The sequence below is a fragment of the Poromitra crassiceps genome (genome assembly GCF_964638095.1).
Source record: "Poromitra crassiceps genome assembly, chromosome: 6".
Lineage (NCBI taxonomy): Eukaryota > Metazoa > Chordata > Actinopteri > Beryciformes > Melamphaidae > Poromitra > Poromitra crassiceps.
Genome location: NC_139627.1, coordinates 24,500,804 through 24,528,392, shown reverse-complemented (window position 1 = coordinate 24,528,392; position 27,589 = coordinate 24,500,804). Strand labels below are relative to the sequence as shown.

Below are 27,589 nucleotides of genomic sequence, written 5' to 3'. Positions count from 1 at the left end.
TTACAGTTTGGTGCTCTTCCCTATTCCTCCATTCAATTGTATGTCATCTGTGGCCTTTTTCTTCAGGTCGTCATCGTCGTCGCCTTCCTCTCTCCTCCGGTCCTCCAGGTACATCTGGTCCAGCTGCTCAGGGTCAACGTAGGTGTAGAAGTAGGCCATGATGGAGAAGATGATGCACACAGCCAACAGCAGCCCACCAAACAGCAGGAACTCCATCCACTGCCACAACAGAGAGATTAGCAGTATGTGATTTCTGGATGCAGATGGATTGATGGACTTACTCTGTCCCACTTTTCAACGGTAGCCTGTGACTGTATGATGATGGCTTGCTGCACTCTAGTGGACACTTACAGAAGATTTAGCATTCTATGGTGAAAAGTTGGTGTGAAATGGGGTTAAGCAATTGAGTCCCACATCTACGCTTGTGGTAAATACAAAATACATCGCTGAATTGCTCCCACGCTACGAACCGTCTAGACCTCTTAGGTCAGCAGGGTCCAGCTTATTAACTGTCCCTAGGTCCAAATCAAATCATGGGAAGGCCGCATTTACCCACTATGCTTCTGCTAGCTGGAACAAAATGCCTGAAGACCTCAGATCTGCCCCAACTTTACTTACTTTTAAAAATAGACTAAAGACTTTTATGTTTACCGTCGCTTTTAACTGCTGACAGCTGTTTCTCAATCACTATTATACAATTGGTTTTAAAACATAGATGATTGTAATTACTGCTAAAAGCTGCAGGTCTGGGGGATGGTTCCATAATACGGATATACTCACAAGAGGGTGAGGTGATGCGTCAGGAGGGACGCACGCGTAAGGGGAGCTTACTTGAGCCGTACTCGTTTTAAGGAAGGTTTAGAGAAAAAAACGGCCTGTTTGTCGACGGGCAACAGATGACGCAAGGTACAAGCGGGGGTATGCTCGGCGTCCAAACTGCAGTATAGAGGAAAAGAGGACACCGTTCCCAGACCTGAGTGTTGCGCTGCAGGTCTGGGGGATGGTTACGGATATACTCACAAGAGGGTGAGGTGATGCATCAGGAGGGACGCACGCGTAAGGGGAGCTTACTAGAGCCGTATTCGTTTTAAGCAAGGTTTAGAGAGAAAAAACCCGCCTGTTTGTCGACGGGCAACAGATGACGCAAGGTACAAGCGGGGGTATGCTTGCAGTATAGAGGAAAAGAGGACACCGTACCCAGACCTGAGTTTTATGTGTGTGTAGTCATGTTTCTTATATAGTCATGATTTTGGGGGACTCAATATAGATAAATTGATTTATTCTATTATGCAAACCCAATGAGTCCTCTATAAGTTTTTTGCTCTTTTTGCAACTGCTGCGCCTGTTGCTTAATGCACTTTTTATACTCTTTTTTAAAGTTTTGTTGTGATGCTTTCACTGCCATTGACGAGATATCTCGTCTTAAAAAATCCAACGGTTGACTGCCAATGACGAGATATCTCGTCTTAAAAAAAAAAAAAAAAAATTTGATGGTGGGACGTGGATCAACGCCCCCCACGTCTCCTATAAAAATATTGGAGCCACCGAACGTGTACAACCCATTCCACCGACCCACTAAGTGGCGACAGTGCTCTCCAGACTAGAAAAAGCCGAGCCAAAACTGCAGGGGAACGCGCGAGGAAACCATTCTCTCATACTGTAAAATGGATTGGCGAAAACGCTTTTGCTTTCGCGCATTATCGCGCTGGGAGCTGGCGGTGGGGGATTGCAAATTTGCATAATAGATTATGCGTGCAACACACTTTGAAACACCCGCAGAAAGCCCACAATCGCATGCAGCTTCATTGCAGCTGAGCTCACAACCGAAACGACTCATGCAGACTCGCCCAAAGAGCAGCCGCCAGCAGCCAGGCAGCACAGACAGGCAGAGCCTCGCTTGTGACAAACGCTGCAAAGCCACCAGAGACACACCCACGGAGGGAGGAGTTTGAAGGAGAGGGGGGTTTCCTGCTGCTATGGAGGAAATTACTGTTCAAAACTATTGTTTAGATGTCTGACGTCTTACGCCAAAAATAAATGGTTAAAGTGACTGTTCTATCGAATTTCACAAAAAGCCATTTATCTCAGAATAAATTTTCAGACGCTGAAACCATGCTGTATTCTACTGCTAATGCCTACATAACTACTAACTCTACAAACTAACTCTTTTAGACAGAGAGAGCACACATTCTATTAGTTCTTTTGAGATCATTTGTGTTCACAAAATCTTAGCAGAAAAGAATCCTCGGCTCTTGAAAGATGAGCCAGAATCCTCAAAAAAAAAACTTGGCAGAACCTACCTACAGTATTGAAAAAACGGCTGGCAGTGAATGTGTTAAATGTCCATTTTATTCTCTTCTTTTATTCTTTTATTTTTCTGTCAACCATTTTATGTGAAGCACTTTGAATTGCCTCTGTGTATGAAATGTGCTGCTATACAAATAAACTTGACTTGACTTGACTTAAATAGAACACTGAGTAAATTGATGAACTCAACTAATCATCATAAGCCAAACAACCACCAGTATAAACCAAAATGAATTTGTTTCAGAAAAACATTAATTCATTTTCATTTTCCCCTTATTAAAACCCTATTTTCATATGACAGTTCGACACCACTTCTTAGTATGTAATACTGTGAATTTCCATTATAAAGATGTCTGTCAGTTCAAAATAGACACATTCTCTAGTTTATAGAATAAAAATGTGCTCAGTAGAGCATAGACCTGACAAGGATGTTATACACCTTTGGGTGATGCTGATATGCCACACCCACCATTCTACTTTTGGCCAATCATCATGAAAAGTTCATCAGTTCTTCCTTGGCCCATAACCAACCTTCATACCAAGGTTTCTGCGCCCAACTTTTTGAGATATATGGTGTACGTCGTAATAATAAAAAGGTGGTTAACTTGAGTTTTGGTGTAGTTACCCTCCTCCCTGATATATCCTAATACTTCCAAGACTCAGAGATGATGTTCATATCTCCCACCATGTCCAATGATGTCATACCTGCTCCAGCCCTGCCCCTTCTGCCACAATCAGCACTATGACGTTCCCAAATGCAACAGTAAGCAGCCAACCAGCCTGTAGGACTGACTTCATATTTGCTGGGGCCTACAGGGGAGAGAGAGCCAAGACAAGTAAGCTCAGGTTAAAGACAAGACAGGAAAGACAAGACAAGTAAGCTCAGGTTATACAAATATTTGAGCTCCCAATGTGTATGCTCTGTCTTAGGTACATACTGTATTGTATAGATAATACAGTGTAAAAGGCGGCTAACCTGTGAGTAGGAGAACTCCAGGCCTGTGATGGAGAACATGACCTCTCCAGCAGTGATGAGGACGTACTGGGGGATCTGCCAGGCAATGTGCACGTTGTTGGCTTTCACGTCCTCCATCTTGCGAGCAAAAATCTTACCCGACTCCTGACAGAGCAGATCAAGATGGTAACTGTTTTGCAGACACTGCTACTGCTGTCAGTGTGAATAACTGGTCAAATCTAGTGATTTTTTTAGGCTTTTTCTATACGCAGGGGTGTCAAATATATGGCCCGGGGGCCACAACCGGCCCACCAAAGGGTCCAATCCGGCCCACAGGATGACTTTGCAAAGTGTGAAAATTGCACTGAGAAGTCCTTCAATCAAATTTGTAAAAATAAACTCCGCAATAACGCTCAGCGAAACTTCACCCTTGGTATGCACGGTTGCATTGACTGATATAGGTTCCTAAAATAATATTGGTTTGCGAATTAATCGCACAGGGAAAAAAACACGGTAACCCTTTATTTTACAGGTACCCTAGTTACATATGAACTATTTGTAATTACACATGAACACCAAATGTAATTACACAGTAATTACCAATAGTTCTAAATTACGTTCATATGTAGTTACATTGTAACAGACCTGTAAAATGGAGTGAGTCTGTTCAACTGTAGTTCATATGTAGTTACATGGTAACAGACCTGTAAAGTGGAGTGAGACTGTTCAACTGTAGTTCATATGTAGTTACATGGTACCGGACCTGTAAAGTGGAGTGAGTCTTTTCAACTGTAGGTCATATGTAGTTACATGGTACCGGACCTGTAAAGTGGAGTGAGTCTGTTCAACTGTAGTTCATATGTAGTTACATGGTACCGGACCTGTAAAGTGGAGTGAGTCTTTTCAACTGTAGGTCATGGTAGTTACATGGTACTGTAGCGGACCCGGCTGGGACAGAGATTGCTAAAACCCAGTGGTGGATTCGAACCACTGAACTTCTGATTGCAAAGCAAGCGGCTTTAACCCCTCAGCCACGAGGGCTTTCCAAATTTCATGGTGGAGTTTAAGAGGATAACTGTATGTCAGTCAGATGTAGTTGCTGTCACTTCATAGCTTTGTTATTATACACAGAGATAAATTGTATGCACTGTGCTCTAGAAACATTTAGTTATATTTAAAGATTTTAAATAAAAAAAATACATTCTAATAATTTTCTGAATTGTGGTGTAAATAGTCCCATGAGCCATTTACAGCTCATTGGGGGGGGGGGGGGGGGGTTGACACAGTCACACTGCAGAAATGCATTCACATTAATCAATATTGCCTGTCTTTCAAGCTACAACTAACAAAGTATCAACATTTTCCCCCAAGTCTATGCTTATAATAACAAAGCTAGGAAGTGACAACTACATCTGACTGACATACAGTTATCCCAAACTCCACTAAGAAAGTTCGAAAGCCCTCGTGGCTGAGTGGTTAAAGACGCTTGCTTTGAAATCTGAAGTTCAGTGGTTCGAATCCCACACTGGCTTTTAGCAATCTCCGTCCCAGGCCAGAGCTTCTTTACAGGTCCGGTGCCATGTAACTACATATGAACTACAGTTAAATAGACTCACTCCAATTTACAGGTCTGTTACCATGTAACTACATATGAACTACAGTTGAATAGACTCACTCCACTTTACAGGTCCGTTACAATGTAACTACATATGAACTACAGTTGAATATACTCACTCCACTTTACAGGTCTGTTACCATGTAACTACATATGAACTACAGTTGAACAGACTCACTCCATTTTACAGGTCCGTTACAATGTAACTACATATGAACTACAGTTGAACAGACTCACTCCATTTTACAGGTCTGTTACAATGTAACTACATATGAACATCATTTATAACTATTGGTAATTACTGTGTAATTACATTTGGTGTTCATGTGTAATTACAAATAGTTCATATGTAACTAGGGTACCTGTAAAATAAAGGGTTACCAAAAACACTCCCGGTGTGTAAGGACCTTAAGAGATGTCAGGTTTCAGCAGCAAGTTACATATTATGTAGACTATTCATGTTTTCTGTATTCATCACTAAATGGGAAACTATTTTCATTACCCTTGAATATAGAGAAGAATTGCACAGTTGCTGTCAATTGGAACGCACAGCTAAAGACAGTAGATTTGATAAGATAGGCCTATGGTAGCTGACATAACCCTATGTGAAACCGTGTTCTTAAAATGTACCTGTAATTCTTTACACTAAAAGAAACTGGAAAATTGGAGATGTTATTCATAGGTTATTATGCATAAATTGTCTTTGTCTGGCCCACTTGAGACCAAATTGGCTCCCATGTGGCCCGTGAACTAAAAAGAGGTTGACTTTGACACCCCTGTCTGTAGCAAGCATCTGACCTCCACGAGGATGACTGTGTAGGAAGCTCCAAAGTCGAGCAGACCCAGGTTAAGATCAGTGTAGTTCTTTGATTCTGACTTGCACTTGACTTGTGAGTATCTAGCAGGCAGCAGCAGATGAATGAAGGATGAGGTGAAAAGTTAGGAGGGAACAAGAGAAACATACAGTATAATGAGTATATGATTTGATTTGTCTAATTATGTACAAGTCTATAATGAATCAACCAATTCAATCAATCATTCCATCAGCCAGGTAGCATTTGAGCAATGCTCATGTTTTTAATATTGCATGTTTATGAAATCCTTCAATCTATTTGGATTAAGTGAAGCTGAATTTGGCATTTATTTTAGTCTTGTTTTTCTTTTCCGGATTCTTCTCCCATTTTCTCCCCAATCGTAGCCTATTTGGCCAATTCCCCCCTGCTGTCCCGGTCATTGCTCTACCCCCTCTGTTGATCTGGGGAGAGTTGTACTAGCACATGCTTCCTCCGACACATGTGCGAGGAGTTTCACCGGCAGGACATAGTGCGTGGGAGGACCACGCTATTCCCCCCCACCGCCCCCGAACAACCGCCCCGACTGAGCAGAGGCACTAGTGCAGCGAATAAGACACATTTAATCCGGCTTCTGTTGTGATGTTGTGTTGTAATAAACTCCAAAACCACAATGCTTCCGACCCATAGACACGGCCAATTGTGCCTGTATGGACGCCCGACCATGTCGGAGGTAACACAGGGGGCTCGAACTACAAAGAGACTGGTTTATGCCAGTACTTAATGATGATCATTTTCCATATTCCTCTTTGCGCAATAGACACTGTGGCTCATAAAGCATGGTGGTTTATTACTGACTGTAAAGCTCCTCATCATCATACCTTGTATGCTCAAGCTGGTTGTCCTGCTTTGTCCCATGTCTTGTATTCATTGGCACACTTTTATCTACAGGGCCATTCTGGATCTGCTTCCTTATATTTGAGCTGAACTGGCAACATAGCTTTGATGTACTCTGCTCCCTCTCTTTGGAACTCATTGTAAAATGATGTAAAAACGGAAAGGGCTTGTTTCTCTTGGTGAGTTTAAGATAATGATGAAGGAGCTTGACTCAATAAGGAGATGTCTACACTTTGCTGAGTTACATTGAACATCAATTGAAGCCCCTGAATCCTGCTGGTCTCCTATTGGATCTGCATTGTGTGTGCTTAAATTGTTTTTACTTTGGCTTTGCACTTCATTTGTATTTTATGGAATACTCTGTTTTGTTTTTTTTGTCCTTTGTCATTGATCCTGCTTTCTTGTCCAGATCTCTCGTGTAAAAAAAAAAAAAAAAAAATCTCCAGCTAAACACCCACTTCAGTTGAACTTACACGTTCCGTTCCACAGGGAGGTTAGATGATACACCATGGTCAGCAGGGGCATGGAATTCCACTTCTCCAACAGTTAGGTCTATTGCCTCCGGCTGTGTGTTGATGAACCTGTTAAAGACATCAGTTAGTTCCAGTCCTTTGATTCGGTTGACAGCTTTCAGATGCACTGTGTTATGAGCATGTTGTTAAGTGATGGGGGAAACTACACCTATAGTTGTGACAGATGAGTCTCCTATTCTTTAGGATATATATATTATATATATGTATTACCTCAAAAGAGCATTGCCATCTCCATTTTTCTCTATGTTGTCGTCCACCTGGATAGATAAATAAATATACAGCTATGTCAAAATAGGAGAGCCACTAGTTTCTGGCAATACAGCAGTAACATCCATTACTTCTCTCTTGAGGTCTTCGGGTATGCCCAAATACCGAAGGGTCCGATCGATTCAAAAGAAGCGTCGGGTCTGGTACCATTTGTTACGGATCTCGCATCTCTGATATTGAAATGTCCGGTCCATTAGGACCCGAGTGGACCCGGCAACTTTTTATATTGACAAATCCTACTTAAAAACAAACTTATCAGGAAAATTAGCACTTGAACATACATCAGCGTGATAAGAACTACCTAAAATGAGAGAAACCGTCTTTGGGCAAAATGTATGTGGTGTGTAGTTAGATTTTTTTTTCTTTTTTTTCTCACATGTTAGAGGTCTTCGGGTATGCCCGAACCCCATAAATACCCGAGGGTCTGACCCGGACCCGGCCGGGTCTCAGGTCCATTCAAAAGAAGTGTTTGCGGGTCCGGGTTGGATAATGTATCGGTTCTGTACAGGTACGGGTCTCAGATTTCTAATAATAGATGGGTCCGGTTTGCTTCTGGGCACTACATTTCCATGTGTTTGGGTTGGGGCATGACTTTGGACACGTGAAGACCTCTACTTCTCTCTGCTGCAGTCATTTGGACTGTTTATCGATTTTACAGCACAAAGCTTCTGGCTTTAAAGTCATAGACAATGACAGGATCAATGTAACGTTGTCAGTCTCCTTACAGATCGATGCACCCCCACACACACACACACCCAGGGCAGGGCAGTGTGACTTGTACATTAATTGACTTCACACCAGTATTGTATTCAAGTCACTTTATCTCAAGTCCGAGTCGAGTCTCAAGTCCCCAGTGTTTGAGTCTGATTCCATGCAAGTCCGAGTTAGCCGAGGAGTCTGAGTCCGGAATAACTGAACATGAGCGTGAATCCACATGAAATGTAATAATGTCACAGTATTAATATAGCTATCAATATATTATGTCAAAATATTAGGGCCTATTACAAAAAAAAAATGTCTTTAACAATTAACACATTGAGTGCCACAGCGCTTCAGTAAAATTGTCTGGAGCCTGTGCCAGATTCACTTCCATTCAGTTGAAAACAGCTATAGAATTTTTTCTATTAGGGCTATATGAACAGGGTTGGACTCTAATGAATCATTGGACACTCCTACTTCTTTCAAAGAAGAAATTTTGTTTCTAGACAGTTCCATTATGAAATGACAGACTCTGAAAGAAGCGCACTTTCAAGGGTTTTCTGCTGTCTTTTTTTACTTTTCAAGATAAAGTCACTTTTATGAATACTCTAATTTCAAGCGCATTCACTGACTCTGGCTGGTGTTTTCTGATGTAGTGACATGGTGTGGTTCTGTGCAGCCTGCACAGAACCGTAAAGAAGCCCCCCCCCCCCCCCCCCCCCCTCTCCACCCCGGAGCTGCGGGCTCCTCCCCACACGCACACAGTCTCTGTCTTCGCAGCCTCAGTTTTTGCCCCGGGCGGATTTCAGTGCAACAAGGAAATGGCAGGCGGGACTGAGGGAGAAGGTTTAGCCGTTCGGCTTCGGGTGCTGCCTTTCTGGCGGGTGGTCGTGTGGAGGGGCTGTGTGCAGGCGGATAGACAGCGGCGGAGGAGCTCAGTTGTGGGCTTGGATCGCAGCCAACTGTCGGCTGCGGACAGAGCAATCTGTGTGGCTCTGGCTGCAGCGGTGTCTCTCTGATCACGGCTTTCTCCGTTTTCTCCTGCACAAAGTAAAGGATCTGAGGTGGGTGGCGCAGCTCCCGTATAGAGTTTTAAGGTGGCGCCGTGTGATCCCTTGAAGGGATTCATGCTCACTGGCTGGGTACGACCTTAAACAGCAGAATTATGGAATAATATGAATTATGATTTTAGGACGTCCACAGACGTCCTTGGCACTCCTCGTTACTTTTTTTTAGGACGTCCAGAGACGTCCTTGGCACTCAATGTGTTAACAAGTCCGAGTTCTCGTCTCCAACCTCTGAGTCCCAATGCGTGAATGCTCGAGTCCAAGTCTGAGTCATCAGTGCTCAAGTCCAAGGGGAGTCACAGGACTCGAGTACTACAACGCTGCCTCACACTCACAAGTTTGCACAGGACTCCATCAGGTCCGGGGTATAGGATGAGACTGTAGGCTTTCTGTTGGTCCAGCGTCTGGATGCACTGAGCAGCTGCGTCCACGCCACCGTAGCTGATGTTCACGGTCACGTTCTTGCTGTCCCCCTCCAGTGGAAGCATCACATATTCTGCAGGGTCCTAACAGAGAGGCCGGGATTAATGTTCAATTGCGACACCAACTCTTGCTGGCATGAAGTGCAATATTGAATATGATCTAATTTCTTAGTTATCTTCAGCCCTTCACTTACAAAACACTACCATGTTTGAGGATATATTCCTCTTTGTTTTTGACATTGAGCGATGATCTTCAGGTAACATTTTCCCTTAAATGCATTATGGTATTGAATGAATCCCTTCAGTTATAGGAGCCCAACTCCTCCTACTACAATAGCTTTGTGATTACAAGCAAACAAAGAAAACCTCCTGATCTTTAAGACGGTCCTGTACAATAGCTAAAAGCACAAAAACCTATTGGCTAACAAAACATATTAACAGGTTAGGTTAGCAGGCTCATCAAAATGCAAGAAGACTTGTGCAAACCAATCTTCCATGACACCGTCAGTATAATATAAAACAAACTGGACCAAAAAAACTTCAATGTCTAAAAGTCAGAACAACACATCTTCTTTATTTCATAACACATTTTCACCCCAGTTGTACTTTGCCAATTCCCCCTGCTGTCCCGTTGTTGTTGCTTGCTCCACCCCCTCTGCCATCTTGGGGAGAGTTGTAGATGAGCACATGCTTCCTCCAATACATGTGCAGTTGCCATGCGCTTCTTTTCACCTGACAGCAAGGAGTTTCACCGGCAGGAGCTAGTGCGTGGGAGGATCACGCTATTCCCCCCAGTTTCCCTCCCCACGAACAGGCGCCCCAATCAACCAGAGGAGACACTATAGTGCAGCGACCAGGACACATGATAGGCTACCCTTAATCCAGCTTCCCACCTGCGGCCAATTGTGCCTGTATGGACGCCCGACCAAGCCGGAGGTAGTCGCTCAAGCCAGTCTATCTCTTCCAAAATCTCCGAATACTCCAGAGACAGTCTGTACTTTAGCCTGTTAAAATTTGGCCAGAGGAAGTTTGATGGTATTCGACCAATCACGACACATGTACACAAAACCGATGCAGGTGATTGGGGAAATTAGCGGATGTGCCTGCCTTCCTCGGATGTCCCGCCTTATTTCCGTTTTGACCAACTTTCTCCTCTATGACGGGTAGCGGGAAGCATTTTGCAAATTGCGGGAGCCAACGCGTCTGTTTTAAGAGACTAAGCCGGAGGTAACACAGGGACTCGAAGCTGCAACCCTCGTGTTGGTAAGCAGGGAACACATTCATTATTGTCCTATACATTCATTTGTCTTTACCCACTTACTCCAGTCTGGTTTACGTGAAGGTGTTGGATTTGCTGAGGAAACAGGTCACTGCCAGATATATTTAGACTGACATTCTTCTCTGCCAGGTTGAAGACCTGCAGGAGACACTTCCCCTGAGGTGCAGCTTCCACCACTGTTTTCTAGAAGACAGAGAAGTGGAGCAGAGGACCACATTGAGAAATAGAGTCAGGACAAATGTAGTTCTAACGTAAGTTCAAGCCAGGAAGACTATAATATGCATTTTACACTTCCTTAATTCACTTTTTATATCTCCTCTTCAATCTACTCACAAGCTCATAATAAGCTGTCAATTTCCGGGTTGAATTGAATAATCAGCTGGTTGCCGCCTAGTCTCTTTTAACCAATAGCATGGTGTCACATCACTGCTCTCACCCCACACACCTCCAGTGTAAAGCCTATCACATTGCTTCTCACCCCCGTCGTAAGCCAATCGCTTGGAGGCGGTTTCCTTAAATATGCTTTTTTCTGTCTCATTCAGCCTCTCAACACCGTTGCTGTCAGTCTCGCACCCTCCTCCTCCCCCTCTCCTCCCGGTCATCGCAGACCTATCCGATTCTTCAGTCGGAAGAGTCTCATGAGTCTCAGAAGGAGATCACCAGCACCACCAGTATCTAGACTCCACAGGGGGATATATCTGGATGCTTATCTGGGCTGATGCAGCTCTCTCAAGATCTCCCTGCGGTGTCTAACCGCAAAAGACTAATAACAATACCTTATTCTCATAATTCTTTCTGTAAAGCATCATTCACGTTATTGTAATAAATATCATTTTATTCATTCTTTGGTCTCTAGTCTCTCCTGATTGAAATGTATCTGACTGTGTGTGTGTGTTTGTGTGTGTGTGTGTGTGTGGGGGGGGGGGGTGCATGTGAGTATACATTTGTGATCGCTGCCCATACTGTACATACCACAACGTTCACCTCCACCAAAGTGGCTGCTCCAAAGGCCAGTGCTGCAAAAATCATCCCAATAGCCATCTTCCTTAGAGGTCTGAAGAAAGCCAGACACACCCAGTCATTAGCAGTATTCACTCTATCAATCAGACAGGTGATTTCCACATCATTGTGCTCTGATTGTCCCACTGATTTGCCTGACAACGTGGCTGTTGGGTGGTGCAACATCTGGTGCCTATATGTCTTTTATGACTTGACAGCCGTGCATAATGGAAGTGTGAACCACATGGTACCAAATTTAATTAGCATTTGCACTGCTGAGTGCTAGTAGTCACAGTTTCCTGGAAAATAAGATTGAAGTCAGAATCTAGTAAACCAAATGATGAATTGGATGATAAATCAACTACGACTAAACTAACACAGACGCAAAGCAGCATCCACTTATCACATTAGCTTGTGAATGCATGTGTATGTGTGTGCATGGACTTGTTAACGATTGACGCGTCTCTTGCAGAGTATCCATGGGATATAGTGTAAAATGCAGGGTCACACTGCTCATAATGAAGCCTGTTAAATGCTCCTGTCGGCTATAAACACAGCAGGCTTCCACTCACGTGACGTTGACTCTGCAAAGGCGGATGAGCGGATATATGATGATGTCAAAGATGGGCACAAAGACAAGGATCATCAGAGCATTCAACATCTACGACAGGGAGAGAGAAAAACACCTTTAAGTGGCTCTATAAAAGGTCACTAAAACTCACAATAAAATCATAAAGGTTAGAGTTATACGTGGATAAAGAGATTAATAACAAACATTCTTGCTCAATATCACTTGCAAGGAGATGAGGTCGGAGGTGATGCCCAGTTGTAAAAGTGTTTGGGCTTCAGGTAAAAACAGCACGAAGCATGACTGCTGTGAGTGTGACAGCACCACTGGTCAAATATCAAGCTTGTATAGTGCTTAAGGTGTGTGTATTTTCATTCGACTAGTTCCATGGTCAGTGTTGTAGTACTCAGTGTTGTAGACTTGTGACTCGACTTGGACCAGAGCACTGATGACTCGGACTTGAGCATTCATGCATTCGGAAGTTGGAGACAAGGACTCAGACTTGTGTTAATTGATATTTTTTTTACATGTCCTAATAATTTGGCATAAGATATTAATAGCTATATTAATACCTTGACATTATTCAATTTTGTGCAAGGGCAGGCATGTGTGTTCCACCTATAAGTGGATTCAGTTATGTCCAGACTCGGGATTCGGAACTCGAACACTGGGCATTCCAGACTCGACTGGGACTCGAGATGTAGTAGCTTGACTCCAACACTGACCACGGTCAATTCAAACCAGCTCCCATCTTTCAAAGGCAACAATGATGCAGATGAAGAGCTTCTCTATTCAAACTCGATCCCAGTGAAAGCAGAAGAGTAGGTACCTGCATTTGATCAGGCTTCACGATGAAGTAATCTCCCTGTAACAACAGTAATAAAGTCATAAAATAAGACGATTTCACCTCAACAGAATATGCAGGGGTTTGTAAAATGCAATTGAACTTATCAAGGCCATAAACAATACCATGAAGTAAAATAAAACAACACATTGCAATAAACATTGAGTAATCAGCTGAGTTTCAGTATAACAGCCCACATGTTGATATGAAAGAGCGATTAAATCTAAGGTATCGTTATAACTTATATAATTTCTAGAGAACTGGATTTTTTTTTGTTAAGATTGCACAAAAATGCATCAAAAGGAAACCCTTACGAAAGCCATGTTCATCCTGGTGGCTTGGAGTGTCCAGCGGGAACCCTGAGAAAAAGAAAAAAATGGCGGTCTCTTACACTGAGGCACATTCTCTATGTTCTATAGCAACGGCTTCACACTCGCTTTAGTGGAATAAGCAACCCTTAAACCACAACAGGCTGATCTGATTTCTTGGCCTGGAGAGGATCCAAAATGAAGAAACAGCCAACCATTTACATGCCTTCCACTTGGTGAAGGACGCATGGCTTTTGTTTCCTCCGATAGCTTTTTAGGCAAGGAATGTGTTTGGGAAGACTGAAATTCCGGGTTGGATGTGGCTATATGTTTTCCCGTAATGCAGGCATGTCCAAAGTCCGGCCCGGGGGCCAGATGCCTTTGACCGATCTTAAGTGGCCCTCGGCTTGTCTCTCAAAATATACTATATGTGGCCCTCCACACAGTATTGGTTAATCAAGCAAGTTCCATTCACATTTTTCTGTTCACCTAATGATGACAGCACTATCATACAGTTTGTAGACAAGCACCAAGTAGGAACAACACAGGCAGAACTAATGTTTTCAGATGGTAAACAAAATCCTTACAGTACAATTGTATTGTGATGTGATTTTTATTTTTAGAACCCATATGATGCGAGAAGCAGCTAGACGGCCCCACGGTAATTTCACATGACCTAATCTGGCCCCCATTCAAAAAAGTTTGGACTGCCGTAATGAGACGGTTGTGTTGGGTGTTGGCCCGAGGGGAAGATAACAGGTAGTTAGGGGTTTAAGGACAGAGATATCACACAGGTCCTTGTCTTAGTCCTTGTTGAGAAGACGATACGCTATCAACAGGGATTGAGTAAGATATTTGATTGTGATTGTGGCCAAGGGCAGAGGGTGGACCCTCCGTGATCTCTCTCTCTCTCTTTCTCTCTCAAACCCAACCAGTCAAAGCAGATTGCCGCTCACCTAGAGCCAAATTTGCTCCAGGTTTCTTCCCATTAAAGGTGGAGTTGTTCTTTGCCGTTTCAATTGTTGCGTCTAAAATAAAGAGCCTGGTATAAACCTGCTCTATATGAAAAGTGTCACGAGATAACTTTTGTTATGGTTTGGCGGTGCTAAGACGTGACTTGTGATACGGACAACCAAATAATGTCATCTTCATGCTTATCATGCAAAATGGAGCTGGCTGCTGCAATATTGTCTGAACCTGTCTAAACAATATTGTCTACACCTGCCTAAACAATATTGTCTACACCTGCCTAAACAATATTGTCTACATCTGTCTAAACAATCTTGTCTACACCTGTCTAAACAATATTGTCTACACCTGTCTAAACAATATTGTCTACACCTGTCTAAACAATATTGTCTACACCTGCCGAAACAATATTGTCTTCACCTGTCTAAACAATATTGTCAACATCTGTCTAAACAATATTGTCTACGCCTGTCTAAACAATATTGTCTACATCTGTCTAAACAATATTGTCTACGCCTGTCTAAACAATATTGTCTACATCTGTCTAAACAATATTGTCTACATCTGTCTAAACAATATTGTCTACGCCTGTCTAAACAATATTGTCTACATCTGTCTAAACAATATTGTCTACGCCTGTCTAAACAATATTGTCTACATCTGTCTAAACAATATTGTCTACATCTGTCTAAACAATATTGTCTACGCCTGTCTAAACAATATTGTCTACACACCTGTCTAAACTAGACATGACCCCAAATAGTCAAAGATTTGACGATTCATTTTATGGAGCCTGATTCGACTGCCAATCGGTCGAATCGTTGCAAAGTGTGGTTATGAAATAAGGATCATTCCATTCTGGTTATACCGGGGTGCTGAATGTCTGATCTTACATAGAATTGCTTGGTTTCTCCCAATAAATCGTGATATATATAGCCTTTTGGTATAAATATCAGCCTATTAATACTGCAAAAATTCAATTAAAAGCTAAGTCCCAATTAAACGCCACGTGTGGCTACACGTTTTGACGAATGAATGCCGGTCTCAATTAGAAGATGGTTGCCATTTTCTGCTTTCATCCTTTCTAAGGTAGGCTGCTGTATTTTGATATGGGGTGCTGTATCTCTCTCGTCTCTGTTCATAAATACGCACAGACAGACAGAGAGGAGTGTGCAGCTCTGTGGGCAGCGGGGCCCCGAAAATTGCATTTCAGCTTGTGGCCTTTGATTGGCTGGTGATAGAAGCGTGGTTGGCACAGGGAATTGACGGTAGGGCTTTGCGGATTTCAGGAAATTTGAATGACAGAAATCAGTTGATAATTGCGGATTGGAGAGGAGTTTGAATGTTCAGTGTGCATTCGGGTTTTCGCTACTGTGGTTTGCTTGCGCTCTCTCTCTCTCTCACTCTGCATGAAAGAGAGATAATTCTCGTGCCAAGTCAGGAAGACAAACTGTTTAATTGGGTGTTTCAGCTCTTTTGTCTGGTGTGGAAAAAATGGAAGCCAATGTCGCAAATGAGAATATAGATCAATAGGTTGGGGGTGGGGGGGGGGGGCATGATTCAATGATCAGTCCCAATAGGCAAGACTTGACCAATCAGATTCGACTATGCAAATTCTTAGTCTGGGACACCCCTAGTCTAAACCCTCCAACATAACGTCACTGGGGAAACTGGGAGAGATGTAGCCTACCTGCTGATCAAACAGAGCCCAGAACATGGGGAGCGGGATGTAGAGGAGCAGAACCCGCAGAACCATCTTAATTTCTTGGATCAGACGCCTCTGTTGACAGAGAGAGGATCAGACGGGACGGAATATTGTTGGGATCATACCACAGAGACTTAATTTTAGTCAGGAAGGATATTGCACTATATTGCAGTAGTTCACTCTTCCAAGTGCATCCTCAGCAGTGACACTTGGATAGATCAAACTTGCACTGATACAAGTGCTTCCATGGAACACTTACTGTGTTCAAGACAACTCGGAACGCAGGAAAAAGCGGGCTCTGACCTGTAAAAAAATAATTGAAGGGTCGTCGAGGTCGGAATTACAGGTCGGAAATTCGGGTATCATTTCAGAGCTCCGGTTCGTCCGAGTTGACGTCATGTTTTTGTTGACCTAATTTGAGGTGTTATTATGCAATATGTGTGTATATTGTTTATATTTAGCTCTGATTATCAATATGTTGAATTCAACAGCTATTTTAATTTAATTTTCAACGAAATTAGCTAGCTGTGTATTGTTTTTGCAACTCAGACCGTCTCAGAGTTTTAAAAAGCGTGAACGCGAGGTCGGAAAAAATCTGAATTGAAAGTTCTGCTCCGAGTTGTCTTGAATGTGGTATTAACAGTGATGAGCCCTTTTGTCGTTGCATATGTAAACATCATACAGAGTATGTTGTTGAATATGTAAACATCATACCGAGTATTTCTCCTCAGCCCAGTCCAACCAGTGATTCCTCTCGGGATCATACTTAAATCTTCTCCAGCGATTGCTGATGGCAAACTGTGAACCAAGAGCAAATAAAATGCATGCAAGTATAAAAAAAAATTAACAGCTACAACAGAAACAGAAAAACTGAGATTTGAATGCAGACCTCAGAGAAGAAAAAACAACTAAATAGAACTAAAACTAGTATTTTGCTGAGTGCCCCTTCCTGAGAAGGACCAGACTTGGTCTCACCCCAATGCAATTGCAGACTTCCAGCAGGATATTTCCCTGAGGAGGATTCTTCTCATACAGCCCACTGCCAGCAATGAACACAACTGCACAAGATGGATGGAGTTAGACTGACTCAGAGGAGTAAAGATAACAATTTATGTTGAAGACAGTTTGGCAAACAATTGCTCCACTCTTCTAGTATCAGGAATACAAACAAGCTTCTCGTGATCCTCTAGTCTAACTAACATCATATACAGATAAAACATAGCAGAGTACTTCACCATTTAAAGATATGTTTTTCCTCTCATATCTTTTGCCACTGTGGATGATTAAGTGCTTATGAGTAAAACGTTTATAACACACTAAGCCCCTGCCTGCTTATGCTGGCTTTTGACTGTGTGCGGACAGCAAGCCCGGCCCACACGTTGGGTCATCCCCGCCGGGATCTGTCCGTGGCCCCTCTAGTTTAAAAACGCCGGCTTGTTTTCGTAGTGCGTGGTTTAGCTGTAGTGCAGTGCAGCCAACCATGAATCCCATAAGGATCAAGAGGACTGTGATTCAGGCAGGAGCGAGTCATATGTGGAGGGAGCCTCGATCAACAGGAAGCCCAGCCAGGCCAAACAGCTGCTCAGCTGGCCGTGCACACACAAGAGCTCACACCCTGCAGAGCCCAACTGAACCAGCTGAGATCAGGGCCGTATCCAGGGTTCCGAAATAGGGGAGGTCCAGCAAGGGGAGGCGGACTCGGCGGCGCCCGCCAGGGCACCGCCAAAAAAAAAAATGAGTTTTTCCCCCCCCCCTTTTTTAGCCATATTTCATTTTAAATTATTGATTACATTACATTATAATGCTTGAAAATAATTTGGAATGAAGGGTTCAAATTATTGAATGTGATTATTATCAAATTATAGGCTAGCAAGAGTAATGCAACAATAACAAATACATAGTAGATGACACAAACATGTGGGCTCATGTACTCTTCAAATAAGTGAATGAAACCCTGCATAATGTAAAAACATTATTTGATATGGTTTAAGGCTTCAAGCTACTGAATAGTGCGAAGGATGCCTATTGCCCAGTATCAAATACCCACCTCGGTCAAATCTAGTCTAGGACAACACATACAGGTGCATCACCATAAATTAGAATATCATGACAATGTTCTATAATTTTTTATCAGTTATCAAATATATATTACTATAATTATACTATATATACAGTGTATATATACAGTTTAGTATATTCCAAATGAAAAATAACATTTATTTATTCCTGATAGGAACGATTGAAAAATAAAATAAAATATATTATGTTGTTTTTAACTTTACACCACCTCTTTTTGTTACTTATTGGGTCATGAAACTGAAACCATGCATATAGCCACCTGCATACCTGACTTCGGGAGCTTGGCAATTGGCATCATGCATGATTAGCCAGTAGCATCCCAACGTGTCACACAGGTAACATTACTTAAGAGACAGACTAGACACTTACTTTCTTGGTTGTTGCTAAAAAATCTGTCAGTGTCACTCACTGTCTGTCGTTCACTCGCTCACTGTCTCGCAGCTCGCTCACCTTCAATTATCTCGCCAGGCAGACAGACAGTCATCACTCACCACCATGCTGCTGCTCTCTCGGAATCAAGTTACCGCGGACGCGGCGTCAGATGACTTCCTGCCTGACCTGCCTTTCGTTTCAAAATAAAAGCGATCCCGAGTTTTTCATGCTTTTCCATGCAGATTGTTTTATTTTTTTCTCTGAAATATTAGGGGAGGTCCGGACCTCCCCGTCCTCATAGCTAGATACGGCCATGGCTGAGATATCCACTCCTCCAGTCGCTGAGCCTTGTCGAAGTGATGCTGGTAGTAATTATACTAAAATAGATGATCTTGACATTGTCTTGCAATTGGGAATAATGTTTTTCCTGGAGGCATAGAAATTGTATATAATTATGTTTTCTTTTGTTTTCTTCTATTTTTAATTATCCATGTCCTTTTCAGCAACGCACGGTTTGAACCCCATCTTCAATAGTGTACATTACAACCTCTTAATACCTCTCCTGTGTCTGCTAGTTACAGTATGTGTGGCCATTGGTGGCCTAAAGGTTACAGGAACTAGCTTGTGACTGGAAGGTAGTCGGTTCGATCCCCGGGACCGGCAGGATCAATCTGGGTGGGGCAAAGTGAAAAAGCAGTGCTTGACCCTCCCTCAATACTGCCATTGAGGTGCCTTTGAGCAAGGCCCTTAACCCCACCTGCTCCAGTGGAGCTGCTCAGTGGCCAGCAGATCAGACAGACTGTGGTTGTACTGGGCAGCTTCCAGGTATGAATGTATGTGTGAATGTAAACAGGGCACTCTTGAAAAAGCAACCCGATCTCCAAAAAAATTGTAAAATAGCAACGTTTGTGGACAAACGTTGCTATTTTACAATTTCGGCTAAGAAATTGTAAAATGGTAACGTATGTGTCTACAGCGGTGGGCGTGGTTTGGGCGTGGTTTACGGAGATTTTCTGTTTCTAACCCCTCCCCCTACTCTAATCCTAACCCTAAAATCTCAGAACGTTACTATTTTACAATTTTCGAGCCGAAATTGTAAAATAGCAACGTTGGTCCAAAACGTTGGTATTATACAATTTTCTGTGAGACTGTGTTGCGAAAAAGAGAGCATTGCTCTCAGTGAGACTCCCCCTGTATAAATAAAGGTACAAAAAAAGCTCTCCAGCAAAAGGAACACCCACCTAAAGCCACGACCATCAGAGCTGCAGGAACCCCAAAGGCCAGAGCGTAGCAGTCATCACCAAAGCACTGTACATCACCTACAGGAGCAGGCACAGGGTCAACAGGAGATAATGTCCAGTGATGGTAAAATTGGCTGAACTATGCTTGAACCTAAGGAAACCCAAGCTTGATCACTTCTTGTATGGTAATGAGCAATTAGTAGACATTTAATGATGGATTATTGAAGAACAACATGACCACCACAACCGGGCTGTCCAGTTTTCAGATGCAGTGTCCGGGCCCGGGCAGAAGTCTCGACCGGACGTTGAAATTCTCTCAATAATAATCCACTAACTCTAGCCCAGTTGATTTTTCTCTATCATTGGTGGGTATCTGTTGTTTCAACAAGCTGAAAGTGTTGTGATAGGCTGATCACTAGAGCAGGGGTCATCTCAGAACCCATCGTCTATCGGTCTGACAAATGAGATGTAATCTCTCAACCCCAACTAAATTCTGGCGTCTACAGTTGCTAAGTAACCAGACTGTAAACAATGACCGGCACACAGAAGAGGATGTCCGCGGGCAACACCAGAAACCCCAAAATATTGGCAGTCGCCCCCAGAGTCTAATCATCAGGCCGACAGACAATGGGTTCCAACTTCCCAGATTGGAGCAGGGGAATCTGCTGTGTATGTGCAAAGTTTGAATGAGGTTCATCAGGCCTATATTATGGAGAAGCGTGCGAGAATCCAAAACTTTGGTCAGAGTGACCACAGTGTAAGTACGGTATACAATTTGCACACACTCACCCCTCAGTATAGGTGTAATGACAGTTGATAACACACTCCCAGCATTGATTGCCATGTAGAAAATGGAGAAAAATTTTGTCCTCTCCTTCACCTGCATGTAGGAGGCAGCGGAGGATACAGACAATGATCAACAATGTCAGTAACAAGTTAATTTTTGTACTTTTTTGTTTTGTTTTGCAAATTAGGTTTAAAATGCCCTTGCACTGTAAGTCCATTTTACATTTTCAGAAGAGTGATGTGTGTCGATGTCCTTATCTAAAGACAACAGATGTCATACACTACTGTACTCCAAATTATCTGGATTACATGCTAAATGGATTCCATTGGTTATTCATAGCTTCTTCTGACTCAAAGAAATATGACTTGAGATGCGTTCTTATCTTCGAGATGAAAAGGTAATACTGTGACTTACATGCTCCTCGTCGAACTGGTCTCCTCCAAAAGCTGCCACACAGGGTTTGATCCCTCCAGTGCCAAAGGCAATTAATATCAGACCTAACATGGAGAGCGCACTAAGACACAGACATACAGCAAACATAAAAGACACAAACACACACACACACACACACACACACACACACACACACACAGGCACACACTCACACACACCCATGCACGCATGCACGCGCACACACACACACACACACACACACACACACACACACACACACACACACACACACACACACACACACACACACACACACAAATTGACAAGACATCCACTGTGACTTCTAACCTCACATCGATGACAAAGACTTCTTTCTTACAGTATGTGTGACCATGGCCGTAACTAGCTATGAGGACGGGGAGGTCCGGACCTCCCCTAATATTTCAGCCTGCAAAAAAAAAAAAAAAAAAAAAGAATTTTTTTTTTTTTTTTGCAGGCCAGGCCAGGCCAGGCCAGGCCACTCACTGAACAGCAGGCCAGGCGCCGCCTACTGGTTTACTAGTGGTTTTATTACTTTATTCAGGTTTAAAGTGGGTGCATCTCATTGTAATCATGCATGATGCCAATTGCCAAGCTCCCGAAGTCAGGTATGCAGGTGGCTATATGCATGGTTTCAGTTTCATGACCCAATAAGTAACAAAAAGAGGTGGTGTAAAGTTAAAAACAACATAATATATTTTATTTTATTTTTCAATCGTTCCTATCAGGAATAAATAAATGTCCCTCTGTATGTTTTTTTTATTATCGATGATGACTTTGTGTGTTGTGTACGGCTTGGGTTGTGTACCTGTGTTTGTAGGTGTCATTTTGATATGAATTTGGCTAAAACAGTTTGTGTTTGTTAGTTACAATTATGTTGACAGGAGAGCTGAGCAGGTGGTGACATGAAAGAGAATATACTGAATAATGACATCACAACAGTATAATCCTAATGTTGATTTAAAATGATATATTACTCTAAATATGGCTAAAAAAGGGGGGGGAAAAAACTCAAATTTTTTTCGGCGGCGCCCTGATGGGCGCCGCCGAATCCGCCTCCCCTTGCTGGACCTCCCCTATTTCGGAACCCTGGTTACGGCCCTGTGTGTGACTGAGCTATGATTCTTGCCCTTCTGTCCAATTAAAGATGGATACAGGTGACTTACATGTGCACAGTGCTGTCGCCAACATCAGGAATGGCTCCAACGGACTTGACCACATGGCCGATGACATAGACGATGGACAGGTAGATGATGGTCCTATGGGGAGCAGAATGGATTTATATTTGGAGCTACACTCTCTTCCTCAGTACAAGATCTACAGTCCCTCCATGTTTAGAGTGACTGATCTCTCATAGATCATGTTTCCCAATTTAGGGAAAGTTTGTTTCCAGCTTAGGGCGTTAACATATTGCATCATGTACCAGTCAAAAATCTGTAGGCTACTATGTTTTTCCTGATCTTAAAGCCATTAAAGGCTTATGCTGAAATGCTTGGCATTTGTTTAATAGACAAATGTAAATTAAGTTGATGCCTATGTATGAATTTCTTTCCAAAGCTTTTGCCTTTTCCATCAAGGCAAAGGGTGGCTGGCTACTTTGAAGAATTTAAAATAAATTATAAGATAGTTTCATAGTTTCCCCCCCCCCCCCAATATTTTATTTTCATTTTTTTAACAGTACACAAACAGGACAGAACAGGCTCAGACACCGGATAAGAAAAATCTAAACAAAAACAAAAAAACAAATTGATATCAGAATCAGAATCAGAATCAGAAAGACTTCAATGATCCCCGGGGGGAAATTGGGACAGGTTACAGTAGCTCGCTCACAGAACACACATAGCATAAAATAAACAGTAGTAAATGCGATAGTAAGCAAAATAAGGAGAATAAGAACACAACATAGCATAGAATAAACAGTAGTAAAATGCGATAGGAGCAAAAATAAGTAGAGTAAGTAAGTATACATTACGTGCCAATTACCTTTATTGCACACTGGACTTATATTAAGTCGGCTTGCCCTATACGTTACACGTGGCTCAGCCAGGCACAGTTAACCTATCGGCTGGCTCAGTCTCAGGGAGACTGAGCGTCTCTGAGGTGCTCTTTTAAGAGAGGCATTAAATAGACCGATGGCCACAGGCAGGAATGATTTCCTGTGCCTCTCCATATTGCATCTAGGTGGGATCAGTCTCTCACTGAACGTGCTCCTGTGTTTGACTAGCACGCCGTGGAGTGGGTGCGAGTCATTGCTCATGATGGAGCGTAGCCTGGATAACGTTCTCTTCTCTGACACCGCAGTCAGAGAGCCCAGATCCAATGTCCCTGGCCTTACGGATCAGTTTGTTGAGTCTGTTGGCGTCCGCTGCCTTCAGCCTGCTGCCCCAGCACACAATAGCATACAGGAAGGCACTAGCCACTACCGACTCATAGAACATCCTCAGCATGGTCCGGCAGACGTTGAAGGACCTCAGCCGTCTCAGAAAGTAGAGATGGCTTTGCCCCTTCTTGTAGAGTGCATCAGAGTTCTTAGCCCAGTCTAGTTTATTGTCAATGTACACTCCAAGGTACTTGTAATCCTCCACTATGTCAACACTGACCCCGTGGATTGAAACAGGGGTCACCGGAGCCTTGACCCTCCTCAGGTCCACCACCAGCTCCTTTGTCTTTGACACGTTGAGCTGCAGGTGGTTCTGCTCACACCATGTGACAAAGTTGGCCACCACATCCCGATACTCATCTTCGTCGCCATCTTTGATACATCCCACTATCGCAGAGTCGTCAGAGAACTTCTGAAGGTGGCAAGACTCTGTCTGGTAGGTGAAGTCTGTGGTGTAGATGGTGAAGAAGAAGGGAGAGAAGATCGTCCCCTGTGGTGCTCCCGTATTGCTGACCACTCTGTCTGACACACAGTTCAGCAGGCGCACATACTGTGGTCTGCCAGACAGGTAGTCCACAATCCAATACATATATATTCAACATTCCATAGGTGTAGTGCCGGTAGAACGGGGGGGAACGGCGTTCCCATACTTCTCCAACGGGTGTTTTGTGTGTGTCAGTGTGTGTGTGCATGTCGAGCCAATAAAACGAGTGAAACTTGGCAACGTTGTCATTCGTCCTATATTTAAGGTGGGCTGAATTATTCACACAGCATCAACTCGCGGCTTGAAGAAAGAAGGAAACATTCCACCTTAACTATATTTAAGGTGGGCTGAATGACTCACACAGCATCAACTCGTGGCTTGAAGGAAAAGGAAACATTCCACCTTAACTAGCTACAGCGCGGGGGAAACCTCAGTTTAATAAAAGCTATACTGAAACAGCTAGGCTACTGGCTTTTTCAGCATCAAAATATATTTTTTTCCCCCAGTAGCCTACCTCACTTTAACAAGTAAAGATGAAAAAGGCAGCCAAACATCCTTTCATTTTTCGGACAAGCTGTTAAAAAGGTACGTTTACAAGCATGAAGAAACTGTTAAAAGCGTGTTTCTTTTCAACACGGTTGAATCAAAAGTTAGCGTTAATCAGCCCTGCAATTTGCATCGCCAGAATTCGCAACAAAATTCTAAAAATGCCGGCCGCCATGCCAAATGATGATCAATGCCTTGTGCAGCTTGTGTGATCGCTGGTTGAGAGATTGTTTAGCTGTTTGTGTTGATAACTGACTGCTGAGTCTGCTCAGCTGTGCCCATATACGTCTTTTAGTTTCAGAGCTGCAAATGTCATGGGCTACAGGACACAATTAGTTAAGTTGTGTGTCAGTGACAGTGGTTTGCAGCACTTGAGGAATCCGGGAGTTTGCTCGTTTAATTCGTTGATATAAGCGATTGCCCGAACGATTAATTAATGAATAGGCTACGTGAACGTTAGCGTGTGTGCGTGTGCGTGCGCGGGGGGAGGGGGTGGGGGGTTGTTGGGACCTGTGCGTGTGCAGGTGTTCCCCATATGTGCGTTCCCCCACTTCTCTAGATAGCACTACACCTCTGCGACATTCAATATTACAATGTGGTGCTACTAACCACATAAAGTGGTTATATGCTTGTAAGGGATATTATGCATGGGATCCCATGCAATGGGTCCACGAGATACCAGCCAGGCAAGTCAACTGTTGCCCCTAACCTCATCGAGGTAGGCCAGAAACGGATCCCAGACAGCCGAAAATGTCTTAAGTGAGTTGGGCCTCAGCAACCTAAGTCCCTCTATCCGTATAACAGAAGTAATTTCCGCCAACCACAAAGATGGCGAGTTCTGCTTCCAGCTGGAGGGTTATTTTGGAGGCCTTAGGGGTACGATAGTTTCATAGTTTTGATGTCTTTACCATTATTTTAATGTAATAGTATTTTAAAAAACTGCGTGGCACATGACTTCCAGTCAAAAGTTTGGACACACGCCTTTTTGTTTGTTTGTTTTTTAATACTATTTTCTGATGGCACATGGGACACCAGTCAGGGACTCACTTGAACTTGCCCAGCCAGGAGTCAGCGATGAGGGCGCCCAGCACTGGGGTGAAGTAGCAGAGGCTGCTGAAGGCATGGTACACCGCCGTGGACAGGTCATTGTCCCAGTGCAGGTAACGGATGAAGTAGAGTGTCAGCACCGCTGTGGGTATACACACGCACGCACGCACGCACGCACGCACGCACGCACGCACGCACGCACGCACACACACACACACACACACACACACACACACACACACACACACACACACACACACACACACACACACACACACACACACACACAGCTGCTCACAGTGGAGGGGTGTGCATCATCAACATGCCTCCTGGGTTTCTCCACTTTGAAATGATGACTTTCTGGCATAAATAAACACAGATATTCTGACTCTTCTCAAAGTATGATGGGACATTTTGGAATACAAAGGAACATACGCTGTTTGTTTTTCTATGTGTGCGTACGTGTCAAATGAAAGAGGAAGTGTGGCAGACAGACAGGACATGTGATGTGGGGAGGGGGACTAGAACCAAGGGGTTGTTATAGTGGTCTCTCTGTTTTGATTGCCCTCGTTGACTCCTTAGACCCTGTTAACCAATTTAACATGCTGAGGGTCTGCCTGTCCTTCATCAGCCCTGATCCACTGTGTTCAGTGTTCCTACACATTTTCAATTGAAAAATTCCATACTTTTTCCAGACCATGATTTGTTTGGAAGATTGTGTCTGGTGTTCATTATGACATCTTGCCCCTGCTAACTAGGTCATATCACTGTATAGATGAAGATTGTTCTGCACAGCCACAAATATAAGAAGAATGTGAGATTAATACGGAAGCGTTTTCTCCAGGTTTATCCATACACACATTGTCAGGCTATAGTTTACATACCTTTCATGCCATAGAAGGAGAAGCGTTCACAGAACTCGTTCACCACTATGAAGCAGATGCTGAGTGGGTAATTGGTTCCACATAGTTTCTGAAAGAGACACAGAGAGTTCAAGCTTGGTTACTGAATGATGAACAGTGAACACCTTCCAAGCACTATTGCAACAAATGCATTCCATAGTAGGCTAGACTAATAAAAACCTATACTGTAGTAGTCACCATAAATCACAAATTCCATTATAGGTCCTAAATCACTTTCCCTTAGCCACATACTAAATACAACAAATGACCAACAAAACAACTATTCGCAATGTAAGTGAAATGTGAACAACATAAACAACTGCCATCAGTGCACTGCCAGTGCTGTGTGATACTGGAACTGAATAACATTGCATTGGTTAATGCTGGGGAAAATATGCGCCTGTTGCATCACCTAGGAGTAGAATATAACGGTTCGAATACGAGATAGGACAGGAGGGTATAAAATATAATGCAGGGCACTCCAAAATACGGTTCTTAACGTAGACTAACACACCAAAAGTAAAAACAATGTGATTCATTTTGACAACACTGTCCACAAATGGTGCAAAAATATCGGCTATAACATGTGAAACGCCCTCCTCCACTCTGTCCACGCGTCCCATTCCAACTAGACACCGACCGTGCAACTTTTTAGGTAAATGCGGGGGGGGGGGGACAATTTGATGACAAAAAGCGACTAAACCCTGAAACTCTACGTAGTCGTAGTAGGTTAAATCATTGTAACAAGTTACCGTCCCCATGTTGTCTGTATTCCTGCTGAGTTGGGTCTCTCCTGTCGCATCAGACGGTCCTGATCCGAGTCCGTCCCACTTTCTGCTCTCTGAAGGCTGGAATGCAAACCCGTGCTCATATTATACTGTAGTCTGTACATATGGCGTTATTATGCTCTTAAAGTTAATCTTCCACCAAAAAAACTGGGACTTTGTTAGGCTATTACGACCCGGGGCTCCCACATGGACAAAACCTCATGATATTTAAAACGGCTTGTAGGCTACGTGTAACGAGATGACATTCAAGTAGGAATTTAAATTTCCAGTGTCCAAAATATATCAAGAAGTAATTTAATCTACACG

At 43.2% G+C, this 27,589-nt stretch overlaps 1 protein-coding gene across 1 annotated transcript; it reads right to left on the bottom strand.

The window, feature by feature from the left end:
• slc15a2 (solute carrier family 15 member 2) lies at window positions 1-27,256 on the bottom strand (the record flags this gene model as incomplete). Its single annotated transcript, XM_083638166.1, has 21 exons — window positions 1-219; window positions 3,013-3,117; window positions 3,284-3,427; window positions 5,676-5,775; window positions 7,309-7,355; window positions 9,461-9,637; window positions 10,875-11,015; window positions 11,805-11,886; window positions 12,404-12,492; window positions 13,229-13,264; window positions 13,558-13,602; window positions 16,211-16,300; window positions 16,940-17,023; window positions 17,201-17,283; window positions 19,918-19,995; window positions 20,707-20,797; window positions 21,119-21,218; window positions 22,303-22,395; window positions 25,594-25,735; window positions 26,478-26,565; window positions 27,248-27,256. 21 exons carry the CDS (start codon window positions 27,254-27,256, stop codon window positions 1-3), a joined length of 2,043 nt encoding a protein of 680 aa, XP_083494292.1.
• Between the last annotated feature and the right edge of the window lie 333 nt (window positions 27,257-27,589).